This window comes from Zootoca vivipara, chromosome 15 (assembly GCF_965207765.1).
Source record: "Zootoca vivipara chromosome 15, rZooViv2.hap1.1, whole genome shotgun sequence".
NCBI lineage: Eukaryota > Metazoa > Chordata > Lepidosauria > Squamata > Lacertidae > Zootoca > Zootoca vivipara.
In genome coordinates this window covers 18,523,460-18,549,788 of record NC_142598.1, presented here as the reverse complement: position 1 = coordinate 18,549,788, position 26,329 = coordinate 18,523,460, and the positions used below count along the sequence as shown (strand labels likewise).

The window sequence follows — 26,329 nt, the reverse complement described above, 5'->3', positions numbered from 1 at the left end:
AATATGATGCTGGACTAAACTGGTCTTTGGTCTGATCCAACAGAGCTACTATTATGTTTTTAAAAAGGCTTAACTTTGACTAGATAGGGTCCTATGTTTTAAAACATTGTTTAACTGTTCATATCACATAAGGAAATATCAAAAGTCAGGCACATGAACATATAAAAAGGAAGAGAATTAAGATTAATTCGGGTCTGTACAAGTAGCAAAGTATCAACTTACCCACCATGTATGGTTTTCCACCAGGGACTAAATAAATTCTGTCTTACTGGAGCTACAACAGCACAAAGACTGCAGATCAGCGTTTCCCAACCAGGGACCAAATGACCCCCTGGGGAGTCCCAGGATATTCCCAGGGGGTCACAGGTGAAAAATGCATAAATGGGGGGGGCACAGAGGGAAGTGAAAAGTGAAGGGGGGAATCATTTATTTATTTTGTTTAAAATCCTGATTGGCTGGCTATCCACTTGGCCAATCACAAGCGGGTAAGGGGGTGGCACACCAGGGTCTAATGCTCCTTTTTGCATGTGCATTTTCTTGGAGCAATCCTGGTTTGTTTCCGGTGGGAGAGGGTGATTGCTTATGCTCCCATTTTGACCAGTAGAGCCTGTGAGCCAGAAGCCCCACGTCAGGTATGTGCAGTGGTGGGGTGGCAGTGGGTAGGGCTAGGGGAGCCAGAGCTGCTTTTTGCTGCCACCAGTTCTGGGCTGGAATACATTATACCAATCCTGCCCCTTGGACTGAACTCTTTTTAAAATACGGAGCATGGTGACTGTTATTCATATTATTAAAAGACTTCTCAAAACTTTGATAATCTAGTAAGGCTAAGATGTACAATGCCACCCCCAATCAAAGAAAAATGCCCCCCCCCCCGGACAACAACAATGAGGGATGAAGATGGATGAGAGTAAAAGAAGCTGTATCTGCATTTTGGTTTTCAAAAAGCCCTGCCTTCAGATGGAGGGATATAAGCATGCTGGAATATAGGTCAGTACAGAGTTCCACATGCCCTTTCCTCTAGGTTTTCCTGCCGTTGTATATTGACAGTGGAATTTTTACACTGACACTAAGGAGGATGAAGCTGAGAATAAGTAATTAAGAGGGTAGGCAGGTCAAGATTGGGTAAGGACAGACTGAGGTAGGTGGGGGTATTGTTCCATTTGCCCTAATGGACACACCTCAAACATTATATTCCTCCATATAGTCTCTAATACTAAGGTAGCCATCATTTCTATTTTTTTCATATCCACCACTATGAGATTAATTGTATCTTGTTTATTGATTCATAACTAAATAAGAATATGAGGCACCTCTGCATAAGCGTATATTCACATACCACGTAAAATACATAAAAAGACTGAGGCATCAGAATGAAAGCTGGCATTCGTGTTCAGGTCACACTGCTGCATTTCAAGTCTGAACTGCAGCTCATCCCCTGAAGCTTTTGGGGAATGGGGGAAGCAAGATGCAAATACATTGTACTGTGACATATGAAATGAGGCCTCTTGAACACGAATCTTTACAATACTTCTGTAGTTTTGTGTTCACTGTGTAGCTTTAAGTAGTTTCACTGGCTCTGATTAGATAGCAGGAGCATGAAGGTTCATCAAACCAGGTTCTTTCAGAATCTGACAACTTTGTGATGGTTGTGAGTTGCACAAAAACTCGCTAGGGATTAATCTGTGGCAATCAAAATCATTTTTACGTGTGACCTATTCTAAATCTGAACTCTGATCCCTTGGGAAGAGAGGTTAGTATATTAATCCAATACACTGTTATGTAGTGCCTGATCATGGCTCCTATTGTGTAACTTTGCCAGTGGCCATGAAAAAGGGAACAAATTCTCACATTAACTGATAAATGCTTATACTAGGGAAGGTTTCTTTTTTCAGTATGGTATAATTTAGGAATGAAGCAAAAAGCCTGCGTGAATAAGTAACCGTAGCATGGGTAAGTAAGTGGCTTTACAACCCACCCTACTACCACCTGCACCCCCTCCTCATTTTCTAATGTATCTTTTGCAGTAATTAATTACATCTCTTGTGGATTCCTTTCTTTCATACTGTTGCTGGCAATCAGGTAGATAAAGTGAAAAAAATTGTTGGTGCCCTATGGTATTAAAAGTGAAGGGTTTTCACACTGTCAGGGTAATGAATTCTGCAAGGGTTTGAAGCGCTTGAGTGTGGGGGGACTCTCTGTGTGTCATGTGTCTGGGAGTGACAACCCCCAGTGGTTAATTACTGCCACGGATGAGAGCTGAGCTGGTAGCAAAATGAGATAAGTTCATTATGAGCTAAATTTGAAGTTAATTGGATTCACATTTTCACCCATTAGTATACAAAGATACACCCAGAAAGGTTCTCTCTCTCTCTCTCTCTCTCTCTCTCTCTCTCTCTCTCTCTCTCTCTCTCTCTCTCTCTCGTGAGAAGACAGTTGTATGTAAGCAAGGCACAGAAAAAGACCCCATTGTCTTAGCTTTTATGTCTTCATACCTATATATTTACACACACACACACACACACACACACACACACACACACACACACACACAGATTTTTATAAAACCTTTGCTGCAGCCCTCCACTACTCTATAATGTTCAGCTGGAGCTCTGTCTGCTCAGAGGCTAGTCCCACTGAGATCAATGGAACTTACTCCCAGGTAAATGTGCATGGGAATGGAGCCTACTCCTACTGAAGTTAATGCAATTTAAGCAGACAGACTGTGTGCACAGGATTGCAGCTCACAGGGGCAGACTGGCTAGGTCAGATCAGTGGTCCATGAAGCCTGATATCCAGTTTTGTGATAGTGTTCATTTCAGGATATTTTAGAGGAAATACATACAACAACAGGGTATATAGCTTCCTGATATTTAGCTCAGGATGCAAGAAAAGAGCAAAAAATGGAAACATAAGACCTCAGAACTTTGCAGTATTTTCCAAAAATGACAAAACATTTATAGAAGCATATTTTATTCTCTTCTTCACCTAGAGGCACAATACTTAAAACTTTCATCCAGTGCCATATTGTGTTCACCTCCTTGTCATGCCAGCTAACATATATTAGTTATGACATATAAGCAAACAAGCTATAAAACAATTAATTTTTTATAGCTTGTTTGCTTATTGTAGAATGTGAAAAATCTTACTCAGAACAGATTTTCATGAACAGAATTCCACTCATTCCACTACTGTGTGTCTCTTCTTCATGTCCCCTAACCACCTCTAACTTCTGAATATGTACAGTCATACCTCATGATATGTCCGCTTCATGTTGCGTTTTTTCAGGTTACGGATGCGCTGAACCCGGAAGTCCGCATTGCATCACGCGTGTGCGCAGATGCGGTGTTTCATGTTGCGGCCTTTTCATGTTGTGAACGGGCCACTGGAAGGGATCCCGTTCACAACATGAGGTAACACTGTACTATGGAGGATTGGGGGGGACCCTCTGGTAGAGCGGGCATGAGGGGCTATAGGAGGAAGGTGGAAATCTCCTTCTCTCACAGTTCTCTAAATGTTGTTGGACTCCAACTGCCATCGCCCTAGGCAGCATGACTAATGGTGAGGAATGTCAGGAGTTGTAATCCAGCAAAGTTGTGGTGGTGGGGAGAGACCTTTTTTGGCAGATCTACTGCCAATCTGCAACTCTGTCAGCTCACCGGGGGGGGGGAGGAGGGGAGGAATGGGAATGACATCCATCCCTCACTGCAGTGTGTACGCTTATGTTTGCTGAAACCAAATGTAGAGGTGCATATGCTCCACATTGTTATTGCTATTGCTTCCCCCCATTTGATATGGAAAATCTTAATAAACTATTTGGAACCCCCTCCACAACTCTGCCTGGCCCAGGGCTGGTACAGTGGTACCTCGGGTTACAGACGCTTCAGGTTACAGACTCCACTAACCCAGAAATAGTACCTCGGGTTAAGAACTTTGCTTCAGGATGAGAACAGAAATCACGCCGCCGCTGCGTGGTGGCAGCAGGAGGTCCCATTAGCTAAAGTGGTACCTCAGGTTAAGAACAGCTTCAGTTAAGAATGGACCTCCAGAACGAATTAAGTTCTTAACCCGAAGTACAACTGTATAGTTTTAATCCATGGCCTCTTATAACATGCCCCGGATTTGTGCCCACCTCCAGCAAAGCACTGCTGGTGGGACAGCGACCACAGTGCAGTTTTCTACTGCTGAAACAAGGAGGTCTCTGTTCACAAAGAGGGGAGGGAGTTCAGAGCATCCAGTGACTCCTCAGGTACCTTCCTCCAGAGTTTAAGATTATTTCCTCAGACATTTTCTCCTGAAATTCAGAGTCTCACAGAAGAAATTAGCTGTACCAAGTGTATGACTGTCTGAAGACAAATGAATCTTAGTTTCTTACTGTCTTGTGCCTTTCAGTGGGTTTTATTTGAACAGTACACTGATTGATTTGTATTATAGAACTTCAAAACATAAATGTTTGTTGATAATCTTTAATGTTATTGAGTTTCTAATTTTTTGCAATATACAGGAAAGGGTTCCACCCCTGCATATTTGGTGCAATTCGCAGAATTTCAGTAGAAATCATAGCCATCTCTAAAACATTTTCCTTAATATGCTACTATGTGGCATGCTGTTATTTAAGACTCACTTGTGGGTAAAAGCTACAAGAACATCAAATCCAGGAATGAGAAACCAATGCCTTGCATGTTGTATGTAGTGTCTGGGTGGAAATGGTCAAAATCCGGATGTATGGCAACAACTTTTGTGTCCGGATTTTCACTTTTTGAAATCTGGCAACCCTAGTATTTGGTCATTGTGATATTCATTGCTATTATGTTTAATGACATGTCAGTTAAATGGTATATAAGTATTAATTTGTTTAATATGACTTTTAAGATACCATATCATAGGAAAGTTGTTATGATGAACAAAATAACAATTTTAAAGGATTTAGTGACTTTCTAGTATTGTGTGTATAAAAAGGGTAAAGGGACCCCTGACCATTACCGTGTTTCTCATATTATAAGACATGTCTTATATTTATTTTTTCCTTAAAAAAAACCACTATGGCTTATTTTCAAGGGATGTCTTATTTTTTTCCTCCTCCTCCTGCCGTGGCCGGCATTGCTGCTGCGCCTATCACTATGTCTTATTTTCGGGGTATGGCTTATATTCCTTGAATGCTTAAAAATCCTGCTATGGCTTATTTTATGGGTATGTCTTAAAATATGAGAAACAGGGTAGGTCCAGTTGTGACCGACTCTGGGGTTGCACGCTCATCTCGCATTATTGGCCGAGGGAGCCGGCGTATAGCTTCCAGGTCATGTGGCCAGCATGACAAAGCCGCTTCTGGCAAACCAGAGCAGCACATGGAAACGCCGTTTACCTTCCCGCTGTAGCGGTTCCTATTTATCTACTTGCATTTTGACATGCTTTCGAACTGCTAGGTTGGCAGGAGCTGGGACCAAGCAACGGGAGCTCACCTCGTCACAGGGATTCGAACCGCCGACCTTCTGATCAGCAAGCCCTAGGCTCAGTGGTTTAACCACAGCGCCACCTGGGTCCCGGAGTATGTGTATAGCCCATGGATATATCAAATATTAGTTGTTTATTGTGCTGCTGACTCTGCATATAGTGGATGACATGCATATTTTTAAATAAATCATTGTTGCTATTATTATTGTTGGCATTATAAGGCAGTATGACCTTTGCAGCAAGTTATTTCATGTAGCCAGTGGCACCAGACAATGGAGACAGTGGATTGCTTTAGCTGCAGTCATATAGTACCTAGGTAGCAGGTTTCATTAGGACTGAAATGGGATATAATCCACCAAAATTTGTCAAGATACATTAGAATGAATAGGAATTGCATAAGAACACAACTGGCACAAAGCACCCAGAAGTGCACAGTGCTGTTTTTTGTGAACATCTTCTATGGCTCTCATTAAAATGTGCAGAAGTGGCTTAGGAACCCCCCTTTTATAGTGTTTAATATTAAAGAGAGTAAAGTAACAGTTGTAATAACATATTTGCATTTTCACAGAAGGTCGAAAGCAGTTGATTATCAGCAAAATATAAACTGTCATTTGTCAGCTAATCAATTATCTGGAGGGCTCAGTGCTAACAGTAGACAATACTCCTGTTACGGATAGACAAGAGTGAGCTGTATATGTTCCCTCTGTCACTGACAATGACATACAGTCAGCCCTGTTTGAGCTGACATAAGGTCATCTTTTCCTTCCCAGTGAGACTGGGCAGCTCTAAGAACTGTCGGCTGGCATTTTAAACTATGATATTACAAACTCCACTGGCTCCTGTGATCTGTTTTACATTCCTTTGTTACTGAGTTTCTTGAGCTTGTGGAGATTGAGTCAATGAATTTCCTGATTCCTAGACCCTGTCCTTTCTTCTCTTTTCTGATTTAATTTTGATGAACAATAAAGGCCAACATTTCTAGCTAACTGTTGTTTCAACTCCCAGTTCTCAGCCAATTAGGGGCTGCTAATAGGTAATAATTCAGCAATTGATTTTTATCCCTCCCACCCCGTTTAATGGGACATCTCAGGACCATGCCATGTTCAGTGTATTTGACTTCTGATTGAATCCTATATTTTAAGTGATAGAGAAAGTATAAGCTTGCAACTAATTTGACTGCTGCTGCTTCTACTAGTGCACTGTAGTTATTTAGCACCTATAGTGCGAGCATTGTTCATAACATAGAAGCTACATGGTTCTTGTCTAGACAGCTAGCATCACACATAATATCAGGGTTCAATGGCATTCTTCTTAAGGTGGATTTACATATTTGATTTTAATATGAGACTGGTTGTCTATAGCTTGGATTGCATTTTAAATATGTGTAGGCATTAACCCATCAGTGACAGAAAAGTCTCCCTGTGAAAAACAAATAACCACACAAGTGGGTGGTTAGCGGGCCACCAATGGGTTTCTTAAGCACAACAGCTTACTAAAATACAACAAAAATAAAATAAGAACCCCAATAGGGAACTGAACATAAAAACAAAAAATAAGGGGGGCAGGCAAAAGAGTGTGTTCGCCCCCCCCCAATATGTGTTGGGAGTGGGTCAGGCCCCCACAATGCTGAGGGGACAGAGGAGGCCAAGTGTGGAGCGGCTTCAGTGGCTGGCTCCTCTTGAGCGTAAGAGAGGAGCCGCCACTGGCCACTGAAGCTGTGCCATGCTGGGCTCCACACTCTGCCTCCTCCCAATGATGCAGCATTGTATACATGAAGTCACATGTGCACAATGTGCACTGGGCCCCCTTAATCTTGGGCGCAAGTTGGCGCTTCTGCATTGGACTTTTAAATATCTATTTCCTCTAGCCCATTGCTTTTTATGCCTACTTCCTGCGGCTTATCATATATTTCTTTATTATGACTCATTGGGGTATATTAGTTGTACATACAGTATTTTTTTTTTGCAAAATATTACATTTATAGTTTATGTGTACAATGTTTTACCCACCCAAAACTCTGAGCATAAGAAGGTATATATAGCAGTAGGTACATTCCTATCTAAATTAAATGTCTTAGATATCAAAGTAAGGATATGATTTAAGTTAAATGGTTGGCTGCTACCAAGGAAGGGTCTTGTAGGTGGTGGTAGCCAAGTTGTGGAATACCTTCCCCAGGGAGACCTGGGAAACCTTTACAAAATGTTACTATATTCTAAACCACCGTTTATGTGTTGTGTAGATTCTGGTTACTTGCTTTGGGACATACTTGGACATTTATATGCTGCAGATTGTTATATGAGCATATTGTGTTTTCAGGTGTACTTTATTGCTTAATGCCGAAGGCTGAGCTTTTGTGTCTTCTGTAACCTTGATTGGGGATGCTTCAGGTGAGCCAATAGCCTTGGGTGACTGGCAGACTCTCAGACTCATCAGTCGTAACTCAAAAGGCCTGAGCTGCCAGGCAGAGGGTCATATTCTTCTCAGAAATATATACTCTGTTTCTGGAGTATTTAGCGAATGTGAGGCGTGATTCTTGGGTGAGGTCCCTGCTAGAAGATACACTCAAGAGAGTCTTTGGGCCAGGTTGAATTTTTTCCATTGATTTTAATTCTGTCTTTGTGAGTAGATCTTTTGAGTCACCAGGCACTACTTGGGTCTGATTCATTTCAGTGTGGCCTGTGGCAGGATAAATATCCTTTTGGACTGTGCACACGATATAAGGAACTGTTATTTATGCCAAAAATGCAGCAGATGCTTTATAGTACTGAAAACCCAATAGGCATACAGCACAAATCTGATACATTGTTGAGACTGACAACTATTGTATATATGTATGGCTTTCTCTGCATTAGAACCTCACAAATTATTTATTTGAAATCTAATCCTGCTGACATCATAAGAAACAATTTGTCGGTGGATAATTCCTGGTAGCGGTTTGACAAGTTGATTAAAGAACAATGACTGTTTGCTATGATCAACAGTGCTCTGAAAAGTAAAGCTTAGGTAGAGATAGAAATGTAGCAGTTTGAAAATGAACAGGGTTAACTTTGCAGAATCAGCCACATTTTTGCTACCTCTAAGAAAAGAGAGTTCCACTACAAGGATGGCATCGTTAATTTCTCTGTGTGCCCTTGCTGTTTAGACTTAAGTTTCTAGCTAGTTTGGTGAAGAGGTGTTCTTGGTAATCCTAAAGTGAATGAAGCATAAGAGAGAAAGAGTGGGCTCTGGGGTAGGTGTGAGCCACTTGTGTTAGGAAAGCATTGGGAAAGACAGGGTGGTGGTTGAAGCATCTGTATGACTTTAGGCTTTCAGTCTCTTGCATTGTCTTTCATGAAACTTTTTGAGCAACCATCATTAAAAAATACAGGGTGTTTTTTTTAAGGGGGTGGGGGAGTTATGAGTGTTTGGTTGCTAACATTTAATACCTGTCAAGTGTTCAGTTTTAGAAATGTGGAAAAAACTAAGATCACTCTCACCTACTCAGACCTTCAAAAAAGACATTCAGTCAAGCCATCATCAACATGGCAGGTAGTTACTAACAGTACATGCCATACAGGAAGGTCATTGCTGATTGGTTGGCTGATTTAAAGCCTACCCTTGCTGATTGCCTCTGAAACTATAGGTATGCCTGTATAGAATAATTTATTGTCATTATTGTTGTAATACACTGGGAATGTGAGTATTAGAGTGTGTAGTAGCATAAACATTGCAAAGCAAATATCAGTTCATCGGTTCATTAAAAGTCTATTGAATATAAAGCCTCCTTACATCTGCAGCTTATTTTTTCTGATTTCATTATGTCCAGGTTATTGCTATACCTTACTCTGATAGCTTCAAAAAAACCCAGCTAGTACTTGACCTTTTCTAGTGGAACTGTTTATGGACTATTTTCTCATCTTGCGTGTGTGTGTGTGTGATGTGTATATAGCAAAGACAAGAATTATTTAAAGCTTTATTGTCTGCAGATTAATGTTCAGTTCTAAACACTCAAGAAAAGCATGTGCTACAGCACTGCTGAGGCTGCATTATTTCAGAATGTAGCTGTGTAATGCCATATTTGAATTTTCAGTTTGCTCCTTTCAAAACTCCTTGCATGTAAAACCTACTTTGCCAATAAGAGAGTTGAACTAGAGCTCAATGTCCTGATACTCTTATCTCCCATGCAAGGCTGGGAGGCAAAGTGAGACAATTTCAGGCTGGCAGTGCTGGCACTGGAATAGGCAATGCTCCTTTTGACTTTGGAAGTGGTAAAGTTCCAGAATGTTCATACCATGTGCCCTTACTGAATGTGTAGATTGCTCTCATGGCAAGAAATGTTGCTGAATGTAACTGAGCTGTAATGGTTATGTTATACTTTTTTTTTGGCCCCTAAGGATAATAATGTCCAAATATTGCCTTTGATGTTTGTTTGAACTTTTGACAAAGGCAAATGTAAATATTGTAACAGCGGAAGATCTCTGATCTTACTTTTGTACAGAAGTAAATCTTCTTCAACACCAGAAATAAGCTTTCAAAACTTTACAGTACAGTACTTACAGAACTTGTTTCAAATGTTATAAAATAACAAAGATACATTGTTTTCAGTTTTACAAACGTTCTCCCACTGGTCCCAGTGTGAGCCTCTAAATATATTTTACTAAAAAGTAGCTTTTCTAGCTAAAGATCAAAATACCATGTCTCCCTCTTTCTGCTGCATGCATTATGGCCAACACCCAAAGACCAACAGCTACATGGATTTATTTCTGTGTCTGTGTGATGCAAGCAGCTTCATTTACATATATAAACACTAGCAAAGGTACTCAGGTAACAGCTTCTCTCACCACTGCCTTGTGATTTAATCCGTGATCCAAAGGTAAAACTCAGTCACAAGGTAGGCTACCACAATCCATATGGAAAAATACTGGCCATGTGCCTAAAGGATTCTTTATAGCAACTTGAATACAATGCAACTAAAATACAGCATGCTATGTAACATTAAACATAATTCCAGCAAAGTCTCTGACAAATTCCTTTTCCTTAGGTTCAATAGGTTTGAAACCTTCCCTTTCACTCCTTTCTTTTTGATAATGTTGCTTGCTCGGGTATTAATCTGAGCCTGGCAAAGCCCACAGAGCTGAAGGAGAAAGTAAGAAAGAGTGTTCTTCCAACTTCCACCTTCAGCAATATATACTTTTCACATGGTGGAAGGTAATTACTCTTTCCACCCCATGATGAAGGGGCAGTAAGTAGGACCCTTATTTTAGTTGGGGTGCTCAGAGGTTTCACAGGCACCCTAAGAGGTCCTCAGGGACATCATTGCAGCAGTTGGGAGTGTGTTGGTTACAAGATCATAATATTTGTGACAGATTCATCCCAGAATAAACAAAACTGCTTATTAGAATCAATGAGTTTCAAGCCCCTGGTTTTTCCATTCACAGATGAGTAATGAATATCCACAGGAGGTGAATATTGAAATTTCTTTTATTTGACAACATATTTTAGCTGTTCACAATAAATGGTATGTTTTGGGAAATTGGGTATATCTGGGGCATTTCTGTTTCTTTCATCCTTATGTCCTTTAGGATGAATGATGACAGAATTCTGTTCAGGTATACAGTATTCAGAACATAATGAATTTGCAGGTTCCTTTCTACATTTCTTGTGCATATTTAAATAGCCCTTCGTATCAGAGAGGTCTTCAGGTTGCGTTCTCTTTTTCGGTCATTAGGGAAAAGACACTGAAAATCTTGCACTCTTGGTAGCTCACCCCATTGTGCTGTTAATCACAAGTCTTAACCAAACCAGAATGGTGATGGGGGTGTCAAGAAAAGGGCTTATTTTATCATATGTAGTGGGATTATAAAATTGCAATATACTTTTGTAGTTCAGTTATTTTGCTGAAGTATCAAAAATGATAAAATAAATCACATAAGTGAACTTGTCATAAACTTTTTTTAGTCAAATAACTTGACTTGATATAGCCAAGAGGTGGAAAGACTGACACACCAGACTTTGGTGTCAAAGAGTGTGGCAATTAGCCCTGTCAGGAAAGTTAATACCGTACATTAGTTCAAACCCTCAGAAGAACAGACTGTAGCAGATTTGTTTTTATAACAGGGTATTCTTTAATTCAATAATTAATCAAAATATTATAACGGGAGGTGGAACATGTTCCCCACTGAATCAAGGCATACAGCCCACGCATCAGATTCCATCGTACCTGTCTTTTCTTTCTGTCGCAGCCCACAGATTCGCCTTCACCAAAGCAAGATTTAATGTTTTCCCATCCAATGTCCTGGGGCACAGGTTTTCCAAAGGCCAAATCTCAGTTTTATGCACGTGTGACAACAGAACAATAGAATCCCTCTACCACATACTGTTCTGTTGCCCCCTGCATACGCCCGCTCGGACTAAAATCTTGTACCCTCTAATTCTGGAAATCACGGACAAACCGCTGGAGACCCAATTAACATACCTGCTGCAAGATGATGATACGACCAAAACATTACTTGTAGCAAGATATTTGATTTCAGTTCTCTCTTATAAAAAACAGCATAACTTACTTTACGACTACTGACACTAAGATACATCATTCAAGTAACCTTCTGAGCTGAGTAATGGAAAATGATGGCCTGCAATGCACTAACGTTTTAACCATAGCTAAAAAAACCCATAAAACTACTTGAAACGTTTTAAAAAAGTTGTACAATGTTCCTTGTATGAGGAACTAATTTTGCCTGATTGTTCTGATTCTTTTATGTTTTTAATTTGTCTGATTGTTTTTATGTATGTCGGTTTTATACTGTTTTATTCTTGGTTGCAGTACATTATGGGCCTATGGCCAAAATAAAGTTTATCTATCTATCAATAATTAATGTCAATGATGGTCTCTCTCAGATGCCACACATTTCACCAGTACTTTTACAGTGAGATATTGAGATGGCTCTCACACTAGTGCTGTCCTTCATTCAGGCTATGTTATCTTCAGGCAGTTTTTTCCAGTGAACCTGTTTATTGAGCATTCATTCTGAGTTGTCTGTTGGGAGGTTATATGATATCACATCAAAGAATTGTTATCCAGTATTTTCCAGTGCATTTCCTCATTCTTACCACTAAGAGAACTTTCCTTTCCTTTTTGAACTGGTTTTGTGCAAGGGTGCCATGCAGTTGAATTCCACCTGTAGTATAGCAATAGTCTAGTAGTGTTTCTGTTTCTATTTAATAAGATTATATTTTACCTATACTCTGATTGAAATTGTTTTATTTTGGGGGGTTTGTTTTGCCTCTTACATTAACTTTTTTTAATTCCAGAAAAGGGTCCTCATATCACTCAGAAAAATAAATGTTTTCAATCTGTTTGACAGATCAGATCTGCAAAGAAACTTAAGAATAAGCAGGAACAAGTAGAGTTCGAAGCTGGCTTGCTACTAACCTGTTTACAGTGCTGTTTGCCATTGCTCTCAGTCTCTTACTTTGTGGCAGCTTATAAAGAAAGGGAAATCTTTCTCATTTCTGCCAAAGCTAAGGCTGGGGGGAAAACATCCCACTTTGGTATTCGCAGTACAGTTATGACAAATGCACGGCCTGTGTTCTGAGTGTTAAGGGAAATGTAAAAACATGTCTAGATGTTGTGAATGCTCACATGGTGATTTGTTGGTTTGATTCTTCAGGTCGTGATTTGGCAAGCACAACCCTCCCTGGATACCCTCCGCACGTCCCCCCTGCTGGACAGGGCAGCTACTCTGCTCCAACGCTGACAGGGATGGTGCCTGGTGAGTTTCCATTTAAAAAAAGAAAGGAAAGAAAGAAACAGCCTTTTAGCAGCAAAGCCAAGTGCTGCCTTTGTGCTCTGCTTTCATACCATTGGCAGGCATAGTAATGGCACTGAATGAAAGAGGAGATGTAAAACAGGCAAATTGAACTACTGCCTTTCTCACAGTCTTTTAATTTCACTATACTGCTGTTCTATAGCTCAAGTAAACTGAGTTCAAGCTGGTTTACGTCTACTTGAAGTTAGAGGGAGGCTTAAATCCATATGATCTGGGTTACATAGGACTGTGGACTGGAAAATGAGAATTTATTCAGTCAAAACATGTAGGAAAAGAAGTGTCTAGCCTTTCTGCATGGCTGTTGGATACACGTGATAAAATGCACATAAGGTTAATCTCAGAGTTACCTCACTTCTCTGAATTTTTGTCATGTGAATCATTTTAATTAACTTTGCTATAAGCATTTCTTGCAGTTGTGCCAGAGGAATCTCATACTTTGAAATTATACTGCTTAATATGGGTGCCTGCAAATGATCTCTTCCAAGGCTTTTTCACACATGAGATCTTAGCCATTAATGTCTCCAGTGAATCACCTAATGTTCCCTTATGTTCACCTTTGGTCTTATAGCTGCTTTAAAAGAAGCCAACCATTTCCTGGGCTGTTATTTGATGTAAGAACATCTCAAGCTTGGGTATGATAATTGAATGTGCCCTCTGCCAGGAGCAGGGCTTTCAAATTTTTCTGACAGTGGGGAAGAGTTGAAAAAGTTTTACTCAGTACTGTATTTTGTATCATCAGACTTTAATAATGCATGCATACTGGGCAATATTTAGTAACATTAGGAACTGGTGAATTATTGCCCCATGTTTAGAACTGTAGTGAAGTGGTAGAAATATTAAATTTAAGAAAACTGTTACTGTTTACAGAAAGGGACTGGTGGAATTTCACATACATTTAGAAATGATACTTCTCTTCCCAAACACTGGAAAGCCACATTTTCAATTCACTGCGAAGAAGATTCAGGAATGTTCCATCCTTGAGAACTGCACTCTGCTTCCTCTGGTCATTCAGGCAGTCAAAGTTTATTGGTCCAAACACAAGTAATATAAGCAATATTATCCACTCTTCTCCTCATTGCCATCAATTTTTTGTTCAGTGAATCTATGATGGATTAAATAATTGAGGCCCCCTCCCCATTCATTGTTACCAACATAAATCAACCTCTCTATACTTCCCTAGCTCAAATTAAAAATGTAATCTGAAAATCCCAAAGATCTTCTCTGCTATAGTGCTACTTCACACATGTACCTGGCTTTAGGGATGAATGAATCTGTCATGTTCAGGATCTCCTAGTTTCTCATTTTTCCCATCTTAAATCCCATTCCCACATTCCTGCATCAGCTTCCATTATTTTAAAAAAAGTTTTCAAGAGCATTTGTAAGCATTTTAATGTACATTATCCTATTTTTTGCTAGCAATTCCCCTAAATTGCATTTTGTATACTATTTGCACAAGCGTATAAAATATATTTTTCTACACGTTATTTGCTTGGTGAACTGCATTGCAAAATTTGGAGTGCAGATATTAAAGGATCGCCAAATTTTGGGTTGTGTGTGGTTTGAAAATAAATTAGGGAGCCACATTAAAATGTGAATGTAACTGAATCCCCACTGCCCGGCCGGTTACCTAGCTTATGCAAACTGAATGTTGTACCGGCTTCCTGAAATCCTCCTTCACACTCTCAGAATGGGCATATTTTCTTACAGTCATTACACACAACATGGACTAATTGGAGAGTATGGTAATAATTCAGGCTGGTCCTTTAGACAAATGTTCTGCATACTGGGCAGTCTCTCTCCCCCCCCCTTTTCTTTTACTAACAGTCTGTTCCTCTGCCACATTGCAAGCTCCCTTTAAAACTTCTGTTTTAAAAATGGTTGGCCCATCCCTCATGATGAGTTGCTATTAAAATGTTAAAAACCAAAGCAAGTATTTGGTTTCAAGTCACATGAAGTAGTACTTTTGGAGTATGGAGTGCTCCTGTTTAAGTATGGAGTTCTCCTGTTTAAGATTTCAGCCAGCCAGCCAAGCAATTTCTTAAGATATTCCATTTTATTCCATTTATGTCCAACAACAGACAGTCACAGTTCTGTATGTAATGGGCATATTCAGCCCTCATTGGATTGTTTTTGCTCGCCCCCCCCCCTATACTCATATATTGGTAAAAGTGCATTGGGGGCAAAAGTACTGTCATAAAGGTTGTGTATACTGTATATATGTTACACAAGTGTTACACAAATATGTTCCCCTGTGAGCTGTTCTAGGGGTTGTCCTGACGCTCCCCCAGGGTTGGATCAAGACCTTTAGAGGCCCTAAGCACTTAAAAATGTATCAAACACAGCACAAAGTAACCGTCCTGTCAGTGCAAAGTTTACACTTGTGCAACACTACTTCCCCTCCTCACCTCCACCCCTTAAATCTGTTCTGGGTTTTCCCCAACCCTCTAGAGCAGATTTGGGGAGAGGGAAAGGGTGTATGTGGAGGTGGGAGGAGGGGAGGAGCCCTATTGCATAAGCATAAATCATTGCATTGATGGGACAGTTGCTTAGTCTCATGCTCTACTGACTGAGCTAGCCGGGTGATGCGACAGTTGCTTAGTGCTACATTGAATAGAAAACTATGTTTCTAACAAAATATACCTACAGAGATAAAGTTCCATGTTTTCTTTTAATAGCAACATTCTGCTCTACAAAAGTGAAAGTTATCTGCTGGTTTTAAAAAGTCTTCTTGCTCATTTAAACTAGACTTTGCTAACTAGCATCCAAAATAACTTTTTGATAATGTCTTGTCACTTATCGTTTGGAGGGGCAGTTTCAGAAGCCTCTTATGAATGCATGCAGTCTTTTATGATTTGGCTCTGAAACAGCCGGCAGATCAGCTTTATTACACACACATCAGTGTTTGTTCTCTAATATGACTGAATTATTTTGTCCTGACATTTATACAAGGAGGATTCATTTCACCAGTTCTCAGAAACTCACTTCTAGACGTACTATCTCCTGTAATTTTCAGAGCATATACAAAAAGTGGAGACAATAAATCATTTAATAATTAGTCATGAATTATGCCAATGACTAACTAACATGGGGTACAAGATACAAAGCGCATAAGTGAGTTTTTGTTTCATGTTTTTTGACATTGCTATATAGTTTGATCCACAAGTGCTACACTAGGGGTGGCCAACTCCCAAGAGACTGCGATCTACTCCCAGAGTTAAGAGCTGGCAGTGATCTATCCCCATTTTTGGGGTTCAGGTCAAAGTTGCTGAGCTTTTCTTTAGGAAGGAAAGCCCTGTTTTTTTGGGGGGGGCGGTTCAGGTCAAAGATGTTGAGCTTTTTGGGGGGGAGCCAAAGTTGTTGATCTTCTTTGGGGGGGAAGCAAGTGATCTACCACAGACGTCCGGTGATCTACTGGTACGTCATGATCTACCTGTTGGAAATGCCTGTGCTACACTATAGTCTTTTAATTTCGATACTATTTGCCAAAGGATGCACATTGCATGTGCCAGGTAATTTGGAAGCAGAATTTGTGATAGGCAGGTCAGAACTGGGAGGCAGCTGATTTGGATCTAGGTGTCCCTATAGCTAGCAGATGAAAGGCTAGACCAGGAAAGCACCTAACAGATTTCCCCTCAGGAATGCCTGTACAAGTAGCCATCACACTCACCAGTGGAGTGGGGGAGGACTAGGGACCAAGCCCCCCCCAATTTTCAATGAAGGGGCTGCCCCCCCAAGTTCCATGGTGGCTGTGCACCCCAGGCCCCCTCAAGCATGGGGGCAAGGGGGCACACCTGATCACATTGAGCAGGTGCATAGTATCAATCACTTACGGCATCATCATGGACAATAGGGAGTTAATTTAAGCCAGTTTGGATGGTTTCTCACCTCATATGATCACCACATAAATATTTTTGCTCATGACAATGGTACATATGGCAAGGATAATGTTTAAAAGTTTATTGTGTGCACAGTCCCTTTTTTGTGTAATAACCACATGCCACTACTGCATGCTTCTGGTAGAAGTGGTAAAGGACTCCTGGATGGTTAAGCCCAGTCAAATTCAACTATGGGGTATGGCACTCATCTTCGCTTTCAGGTCAAGGAAGCCGTTGTTTGTCCACAGACAGCTTTTCTGGGTCATGCGGCCAGGATGATTACGCTGCTTCTGGTGCATGGAACACCAGAGCTCACAGAAACAGCATTTACCTTCCCGTCACAGCAGTACCTATTTATCTACTTGCACTGGTATGCTTTCGAACTGCTACCAGTAGTGCTGGTATGCAGCTATTACTCATGTGAAGAACTGCACCATATATGGTTCTTTCAGGTGTTGCTCTCCTGAGTGTTGGCATGAGTAAGGCAGTTTCCATTCCTGCAGTCTTCCCATGGGAGAGCAATGTCTAAATTGGCCTTCTGTGGCATATAATTGGGAAATAATATGAAATGTGGAGCATGATCCAATAAGCAGAGAGGTTAGTATGATATACATAAATACTGCATGAACCTGAATTTGTAGATGGCATCTCAATGGTTACACAGCCCACAGTTCCCAGGCTGGATGTAGATTATCTCATTTAACGTGTCATTATATGTGCTTCTCAATGTTCATGCACTTGTGGATATTGTACTATTATTCTCCCATGTATTAGATTCTCACAAATGATTGATGGTGTAGACCTATGGTAGATGGTTACAAACATGCTTTTTGTTTTGGTCTGCTCATTTACTTATTGGGATTTAGAACCAGTTCTAACATGACAGCATTTCCAGTTGTTGTTTTTGCACTTGAGTAGCTAAGATGCAATGCATGTATTACTGCTTTGTGGTGTGGTTGTTGTTGCAAAAATGTTTCCCATGATGAGATCTCATGGTAAATCACTAGGAGTCCTTTAGGGGAAGGAGCATAGCTCAGTGGTGGAGCAAATATATGTTTTGCATGCAGAAAGTCCCTGATTCCATCCCTGGCATCCTGCCTGAAACCCTGGAGAGGTACTGCTAGTCAGGGTAGATAGTTCTGAGCTAGATGCACCAATGGGTTTGACTCACTATTAGGCAGCTTCCTCTATTCCTACACACTTTGAGATTTTTAAGGAAAAGGGAGATGTAAGTATTATAGATGGAGCTTTTGGATTCTGGAAAGACAAGCAGAGCTATTAAATGTTTGGTTTCTTTTTTTCTTTTCTTTTTTACCAGACTTTGGCAGCAAAGTAACGGGATGGCTGTCATGCTTTGCTTGTGAGCTTTCTGAGGCCATCTTGCAAGAGACTGTAGGCGACAGGTGGACTCTTTGGTTTGATTCAGCATATTCTTGTTAGTCATTTGTAGGAATATTTATCATGTGTTCTGCACTTCCACTGGAGCCACATTGTGATGCAGGCACACAATGTGATTAGTGCTTGTTTGAGAGTGTGGGGCATGTGGAGGTGAACAGTGTTGCAGCAGCAACCACTTTGCAGAAATAACATGAAAACCGTGTTTAAGGCTGGTTGACCCTTAATGGCAGTGACACTTTCACACAGCTTCTTCCTATGCCTTTCCCATAACATGATCAAGAAGAACAAAAAGGGTCGGGATCAATAATGTCATTTGGTTCCATACAAACATTCATTGGCTATGTAGAAGAAGAAGAAGAGTTTGAACTTGATATCCCACATTTCACTCCTCTTCATAGAATCATAGAGTTGGAAGAGACCACAAGGGCCATCCAGTCCAACCCCCTGCCAAGCAGGGAACACCATCAAAGCATTCCTGACAGATGGCTGTCAAGCCTCTGCTTAAAGACCTCCAAAGAAGGAGACTCCACCACACTCCTTGGCAGCAAATTCCACTGTCAAACAGCTCTTACTGTCAGGAAGTTCTTCCTAATGTTTAGGTGGAATCTTCTTTCTTGTAATTTCAATCCATTGCTCCATGTCCGCTTCTCTGGAGCAACAGAAAACAACCTTTCTACCTCCTCTATATGGCATCCTTTAATATATTTGAACATGGCTATCATATCACCCCTTAATCTTCTCTTCTCCAGGCTAAACATGCCCAGCTCCCTAAGCCGTTTACTAGCTTCTTTACAAGAATACCATGGGGCACCTTGTCAAAGGCCTTGCTGAAATCAAGATATGCTACATCCACAGCGTTCTACCAGGCTTGTGACTCTGTCAAAAAATGAGATCAGATTAGTCTGACATGACCTATTTTTCAGAAACCCATGCTGACTTTTAGTGATCACAGAGTTCCTTTCTAGGTGCTCACAGACCGTTTGCTTAATGATCTGCTCTAGAATCTTTCCTGGTATTGATGTCTGGCTGACGGGGCAGTAATTGTTTGGGTCTTCTCTTTCCCCCTTTTTGAATATAGGGACAACATTTGCCCTCCTCCAGTCTGCTGGGACTTCGCCTGTTCTCCAGGAATTCTCAAAGATAACTGTCAGTGGTTCTGAAATCACCTCTGCCAGTTCTTTTAATACTCTTGGATGTAGTTCATCTGGAGACTTGAATACATCTAAACTAGCCAAGTATTCTTGTACTACCTCCTTACTTGTTCTGGGCTGTGTTTCTCCTGCTGAATCATCTGCTCCATATTCTTCAGGTCGGGCATTGTTTTCTTTTTTGGAGAAGACTGAGGCAAAGAAGGCATTGAGGAGTTCTGCCCTTTCTCTGTCCCCTGTTTGCAATTCACCATCTTCTCCTCTAAGTGACCCCACTGTTTCCTTGTTCTTCCTTTTGCTACGGACATACCCATAAAAGCCCTTTTTGTTGCTTTTAACCTCTCTAGCAAGCCTGAGTTCATTCTGTGCTTTAGTTTTTCTGACTTTGTCTCTACACGTGCTGGCTATGTTTGAATTCCTCTCTGGTGGATTTCCCCCTTTTTCCATTTTTTGTACATATCCCTTTTAAATCTTATGGACCCAGGTGGCGCTGTGGTTAAACCACTGAGCCTAGGGCTTGCTGATCAGAAGGTCGGCGGTTCGAATCCCTGTGACGGGGTGAGCTCCCGTTGCTTGGTCCCAGCTCCTGCCAACCTAGCAGTTCGAAAGCACATCAAAATGCAAGTAGATAAATAGGAACCGCTACAGAGGGAAGGTAAATGGCATTTCCATGTGCTGCTCTGGTTTGCCAGAAACGGCTTTGTCATGCTGGCCACATGACCTGGAAGCTATACGCCGGCTCCCTCGGCCAATAATGCGAGATGAGCGCGCAACCCCAGAGTCGGTCACGACTGGACCTAATGGTCAGGCGTCCCTTACCTTTTAAATCTTAACTCAGTTAAAAGTTATTTAGATAGCAACCCTGGCTATTTTAGGCACCTTCCATGTCTCTGTCTCATTGGTATTTCCTGAAGTTGTGCTTTTAATATCACCCTTTTAACAAACACGCAACCATCATGAACACCCTTCCCTTTTAGTATTGCTGTCCATGGGATTTCATGCAGCATTTCCCTAGGTTTTCTGAAGTCGGCTTTCTTAAAGTCTAGAATTTGAGTCTTAGTATGCTTGGTTGCTCCTTTCCGCTCTATAATAAACTCCAGAAGAGCATGATCACTCCGACCTAGTGATCCTGCCACTACTACCCCACTAACCAGGTTATCACTATTGGTTAGGACCAGATCTAAAATGGCTGAACATTTAAAGACTCTTAAGGAGTCTCAAAGCGGCTCACAAACTCATTTCCCTTTCTTCCCCACAAGAAACACTGTGAAGTGAGTGAGGCCGAGAGACTTCAGAGAAGTGTGAGTAGCCCAAGGTCACCCAGCAGCTGCATGTGGAGGAGCGGGGAAGCGAACCTGGTTCACCAGATTACGAGTCCACCGCTCTTAACCACATCATGCCAGCATGTACATATGGGGGGAGGGGATATGACATTTGCACATAATTGCACCCACATAATTCCTTCATAAACACTTTACTGGCAGCACATCATGGGAAGAAGCTACTAAGTGTGACCTACAGTATGTCCTTTTGGCTCCAAATTTGAATTGTTCCTTTGTTGCCTTCATACAGGGCCATCTCTAGGCCCAGGTCTGATGGCGCGGGGCACCAGGGGCGCCGCTGCGCCCACTGCGCCCGCTGCGAGGCGTGGCGGAGGCCGCCCCAGACACACCTCTCAGCTGTTCAGCAGCTTCAGGCCGCTCTCCGGAGGTGCGCGGGCCTGGGGCTGCCTCCGCCACGCGCAGGGGCGTTGCAACAGGGGACGGGCAGCACCCCCTGGCCCAGGGCCGGCCCTATGTCCAGGCTGGGTTGCGCAGGGTTCTGGCTCTCCAGGCGGCAGCCACGCTGCACCCGCCCGCCGCGCTGGGAAACAGGGCGGGGGCGCTGGAGGGATCCGTCACGCCACTGTGCCAGGTATGCTTAAGACGGCCCTGTCTTCATACAGCGATTAGTTTGTGCACTGGACAGACTGCATACAGATCCAACAAGTTGTTTTGTCCATTCTTGCTTTGTTTCTGCAGCATGCTATATCTTGGGAGATATGGATTTATTTGTGTGATGTCATTGGTTGGATTAATGTGTAGTGTTATGTCTTAATTTGTTGGGGATTCTTTCATAAAGCAAGAGGGTAGCTCTAATGTTTCGTTTCTTCAGATCATTTCCAGTTTTTGTATTCTATCATCTGATTCCTATTTTGACACCGAAACTGTCAAACCATTTCATGGATGGATATGTAAAAGCGTGAGTTCTATTACAGGTTAACAAGGTTTGAGGATGCATTTTTTATGGAATCACTGAATATGTCCCACAGAAATGTTCCACATTTAGTATGCTTTTTGTCTTTTACTGTGAACACAGAAGGCAAGAATGGTCAAAGAGATTAATTCAATGAACCATAAAGAACAAAGCAATATATTTGCCTCTGCACATCAGTTATGCTAGTAGTTCAATCAGAATACATAGATGGGATAAGCTGCCTTTAAAACAGAAGATACTGTGTAGAAGGAGGATCCAATGTTACAGACTATTACCATACAGTAAAGCAGTTTTGGCTAACCTGTGGCTCTCCAGATGTTGTAGGACCACAGCTCCCATCATCTCTGACCACTGGCCATGCTGAGGTTGATCTGGATTGGAATCCAACCACTGAACTAAACCATAGATTTTCAGAGGAAATCTAGTGTTCCCTGAAAGCTTGTCAAGGGTTCAAAAGTGAGAAGACCAGGGATGGCAGACAGTTTGTCCACCATTGTCAATCTTCCCTTACAATGCACTGTAAAAAGCGGTTGGTGGAAACAAGTCAAAGTAAATGCAGCTAAGAACATTAGAAGAGTGGGCTGGATCAGCCCAATGGCCTATCCAGCCCCAGTGGCCAACCAGATGCCTGTGGGAAGGAAGGAAGCTGAACATGAGCACATGTGGTTTCCAGCAACGGTGGTATCCAACTTTGGGGGTACAGCATAGTCATCATGGCTAGTAGCCATTGATAGCTCTCTCCTCTATGAATTAGTTTAATCCTTTTAAAGCCCATCCAGGTTGGTGGCCATCACTGTCTCCTGGGGAAGTGAGTTAGATAATTTAACTATGTGTTGCATATCTAGAAACACTATCTCTTTGTCATGACTGGAACAAATACATAGAGTACATGAGGGTAGTTGAAGTTTCCCATTACTATAAGATCTCCCTAAGCATTTTGATCAGGGGGACAATAGCACGTCCCCTCCACTAAATTATTCCTGATCCTGGTAGCACCACCCACAATGATTCTGTGGAGGAGCCTGGCTCTTTTTGGTTTTCTTGCTTGCCGGACTCAATGCCAGAGTAACACCACTGTTACACACTGGCAGTATGCCCTTCCTTGTCCTTCCTATAGAGTTTATATCCACAAATATTTGCTGCTAAATCAACACCTTAAAAATAAACAAATTTACAATGGCATACACTTTCATAGACTAGAGCCCAATTTAAATGATGCATGAAGTGTAAGCCACAATTTGCAAGGAGATATGCGCGCGTACACACACACACATACACGGATGTAAACAAGGGAAAATGTAAAGGTTTGCTTTACATGGCAATGACATAAAAGTAAGTTTTTGGCTATATCCAATGGTGCCTTTCTGCTTGCACAACAGAGTTCTGCTTCTGCAACAGAACTTCTATACCCTCTCTTCTCCGCTGCAGCTCCCTGTGCACCCTCAAAAATCTCCAGATGGTTGGGATACCCTCTGGAGTGGCTTTTGGGGGCGCACAGGGAAAGAAGAGGAAGGCGAAGTCCCATTACATGAGCAAAACGCTGCATATGCAATTTTGGATAAAACTCATGGTCTGTGACAATACAAGTAGAGCTTAAATGTATGCAAAATAAGAGTGATTCTTCACAATAAACCCAAAATTATACAATTGAACTTATTGGAAAGAGGTGCTGTTTGAGCAGCACATGACTAAAATATATTGGGTGTACAAAACTAGTTAGCAACCCTTTTGATACTGGCTAATCCATGGTGTTTGGTTTTTTTAAAATCCTACCTCCTTAATATTAGTGTTTAATTCAATTTTCCTCCTGACCTTCAAGTGTGAGATGCAAACAGCGAGTTAATTTTAACAAATACCTGCCTACACCTGAGGAGAGCTTGCTACAATTTCCTAGCCCACCAAGGGTCAGAAATAAAAATATTTACATACATACATACATACATACATACATACATACATACATACATGCATACATGGGCTGGGCATGTCCAGTATGAGGAGGAAACTGTATATTTTACTGTTGCTTTCCAAAGAAATGTGTTACTTCTAAAATGGCAGGAGCAGCAACACTGGATATTGCTCATATAAAATTTTTCTTGTTTTGTGTTGTTAATGCCTTTCATTCAGCAAAGGCTGAGCAGCATCAGTCATTCTCCTTGTTGTTTTTACATGGAGAATCAGATACCTCTGAGTGACTGGTTCAGATCTGCATAGCAAGTGTGCTCTGTGTGTACATGCATGCACTCAATTCACTCCTCTCAGGTTGGAAAACATTGTCCGTTGCAATTTATATCAAAGTACTCATGCATTCTATGCATCATAATATCACACCACGAAGCCTGCTTTCTCTAGGTGTTACTTTTGATCAAGGAATTTTGTCTGCAGAAATAACATGTTTTTGACTAGTTGTATTTTCAGCATGAAAACTTTCTAAACATCATCCAAGCTTGTCTTGCCCTGAGGGCTTGTCGTGTTTTATAATTGAATTGGAATAAGCTTATGCTTAAATATAATCATGCTTGTTCATTTAAATATTTGTTCTGGTTCTTGTATGGGAAAAGCTGAGACAATGGCCCCTGTTACCCTCTGGATATTTTTTTTATTTCACTTGTACCTTCTTCCTTTCCCTGGGGACTAAGGTTTTGGCCTCATCCCTCATGCTTTGCCATTCACTCGACTGTCATTCTCATTGTCCTCTTGGGGCTCTAAACGGAGGGTGACAGGAAAGGATAGACCGTCCGGGATAGTGATGCTGAAAATATAGTCATTAATGGGACTCTGGAAACCCAGATGTCCTTTCTGAACATTGGTAATTTGTTTTTAATGAAAAACCATGCAGTGACCCTGAACAAATGAATTTCCTTTATACGAAGTCTATGTGTGCAATTACCCGAATAAAGGGATCTGAAAATGATCAAATTCAAACCTAGGGTTCACTAAAACATACAGTAGCTACAGCCTAATAACCTTTTGTTTGAATTGCTGGGTCAAAAACACACAGGATTCAAAAGACCTCTAGAACCACATGCATAGGAGTTAGGGGCAAGTAAGAAGAAGGGGAGAAATCATATTTGAGAAGAGTAATCAAGAAAAAGAGTTGTTTTCATTATTAGATTCATTCAGTTGTGAAACTCCAAGCATTTTCACTTGTGAGGCTTAGAACGGTTCTTGCTTCAATTGACTTTTAATACAAATATAAAAATCTATGCAGGCCAAAACTTAATTCAAATGACAAAACGGCTCTTTTCTACATTAACAACAAAATACTTATGTAAACCAAATGAGGAAATTTAAGTCTTAAATGTGAAAACACTCTACAATTCAACTAAACCTGCAAAGAAATATATTCTCAAGCTCCCCCAGAAAAGAAAATGCAGCACATATTCTCTCTACCACTACTATTTCTGGGTCTAATGCAGTTGAGCTGGACTTGAGGTCCCAAGAATATAGGCTCTCCTGTAGCATCTGTTTCCTCCATGGACATAGGAACACAGCCTTATAATGAGTCAGATGAATAGTCAGTCTACTGTAGGTCAATGTTTTTTACACTGACTGGTAGCAATTCTCCAGGATTTCAGATAGGGAATATTCCCAGTCCGACCTGGAGATTCCAGGGATTGAATGCAAAGACAATGTTCTGCCATTAAGCTACCTCTCTTGAGAACATTTACATGAACATAATGTCGTTTCAATTGTGAAATTATAAAGTAGTGCTTAGCATTAAGCCACTTTGAATCTTCCAAGAGGCCTAGGAATTGAAAGCCGCCTATGCTTTCTAACTGCAGGAGCCAGTGCTGACTCCTAGTGGCTGAGGTGACAGTATTGGGAACCAGTGTTTTCCTTCTGAAGGCTTACATAACTTTTACAGGGGTGTGACTATTGAATTTAGAATTACACAGATATGAGTGGAAGGAGAAACATGCTCTTTTCAATCCAACTGTTCTCTGTCCCAGCTCTGCTTCATAAACCGATAGTGTGACAAATGGTTTTTCAACACTCTTGTGGTGGCAGCTTATATTGTGCTCCAGCAAAAGCAACATTTTACAGGCTCTAAGCACTAACTGTGTGAGCTGTATGCCTCTCTTTCTCATTTGCTCCAGATAGATTTTCTATTAAGTATAAAAACAGAAAATTCATGGTCAAGGCGTAGGTGTTGCTGTAAAGTGAGCTGCTAGTAGCTTTTGGAGTGTATTCATGTAGGAACTTAAGTGCTACCTGGCGGGATCAGGCCAAGGTCTGACTAGCATTCTGTCTCTCAGCACTGGTCATCCAAATGCCTCTGGAAACTGATGAAAACGGCATGACAACCATTGTTTTTCCCACCCCCTTGCTTGTAAGTAGTTGGTGATGTACTACGTCAAAGGATGTAAGGTTACCAGATTTTTTTCAATGAATC

General features: G+C 41.3%; 1 protein-coding gene across 2 annotated transcripts in view; it reads left to right on the top strand.

Moving 5' to 3' along the window:
* The window catches only part of PAX5 (paired box 5), a 238,193-nt gene that overhangs the window by 168,394 nt on the left and 43,470 nt on the right, over positions 1 to 26,329 (top strand). For both annotated transcript variants that reach the window (XM_088658491.1, XM_088658492.1), the window contains exon 8: positions 13,098 to 13,199. In XM_088658491.1, the coding sequence (XP_088514617.1) occupies positions 13,098 to 13,199 (102 nt within the window). The remainder of the gene's footprint in view (positions 1 to 13,097; positions 13,200 to 26,329) is intronic.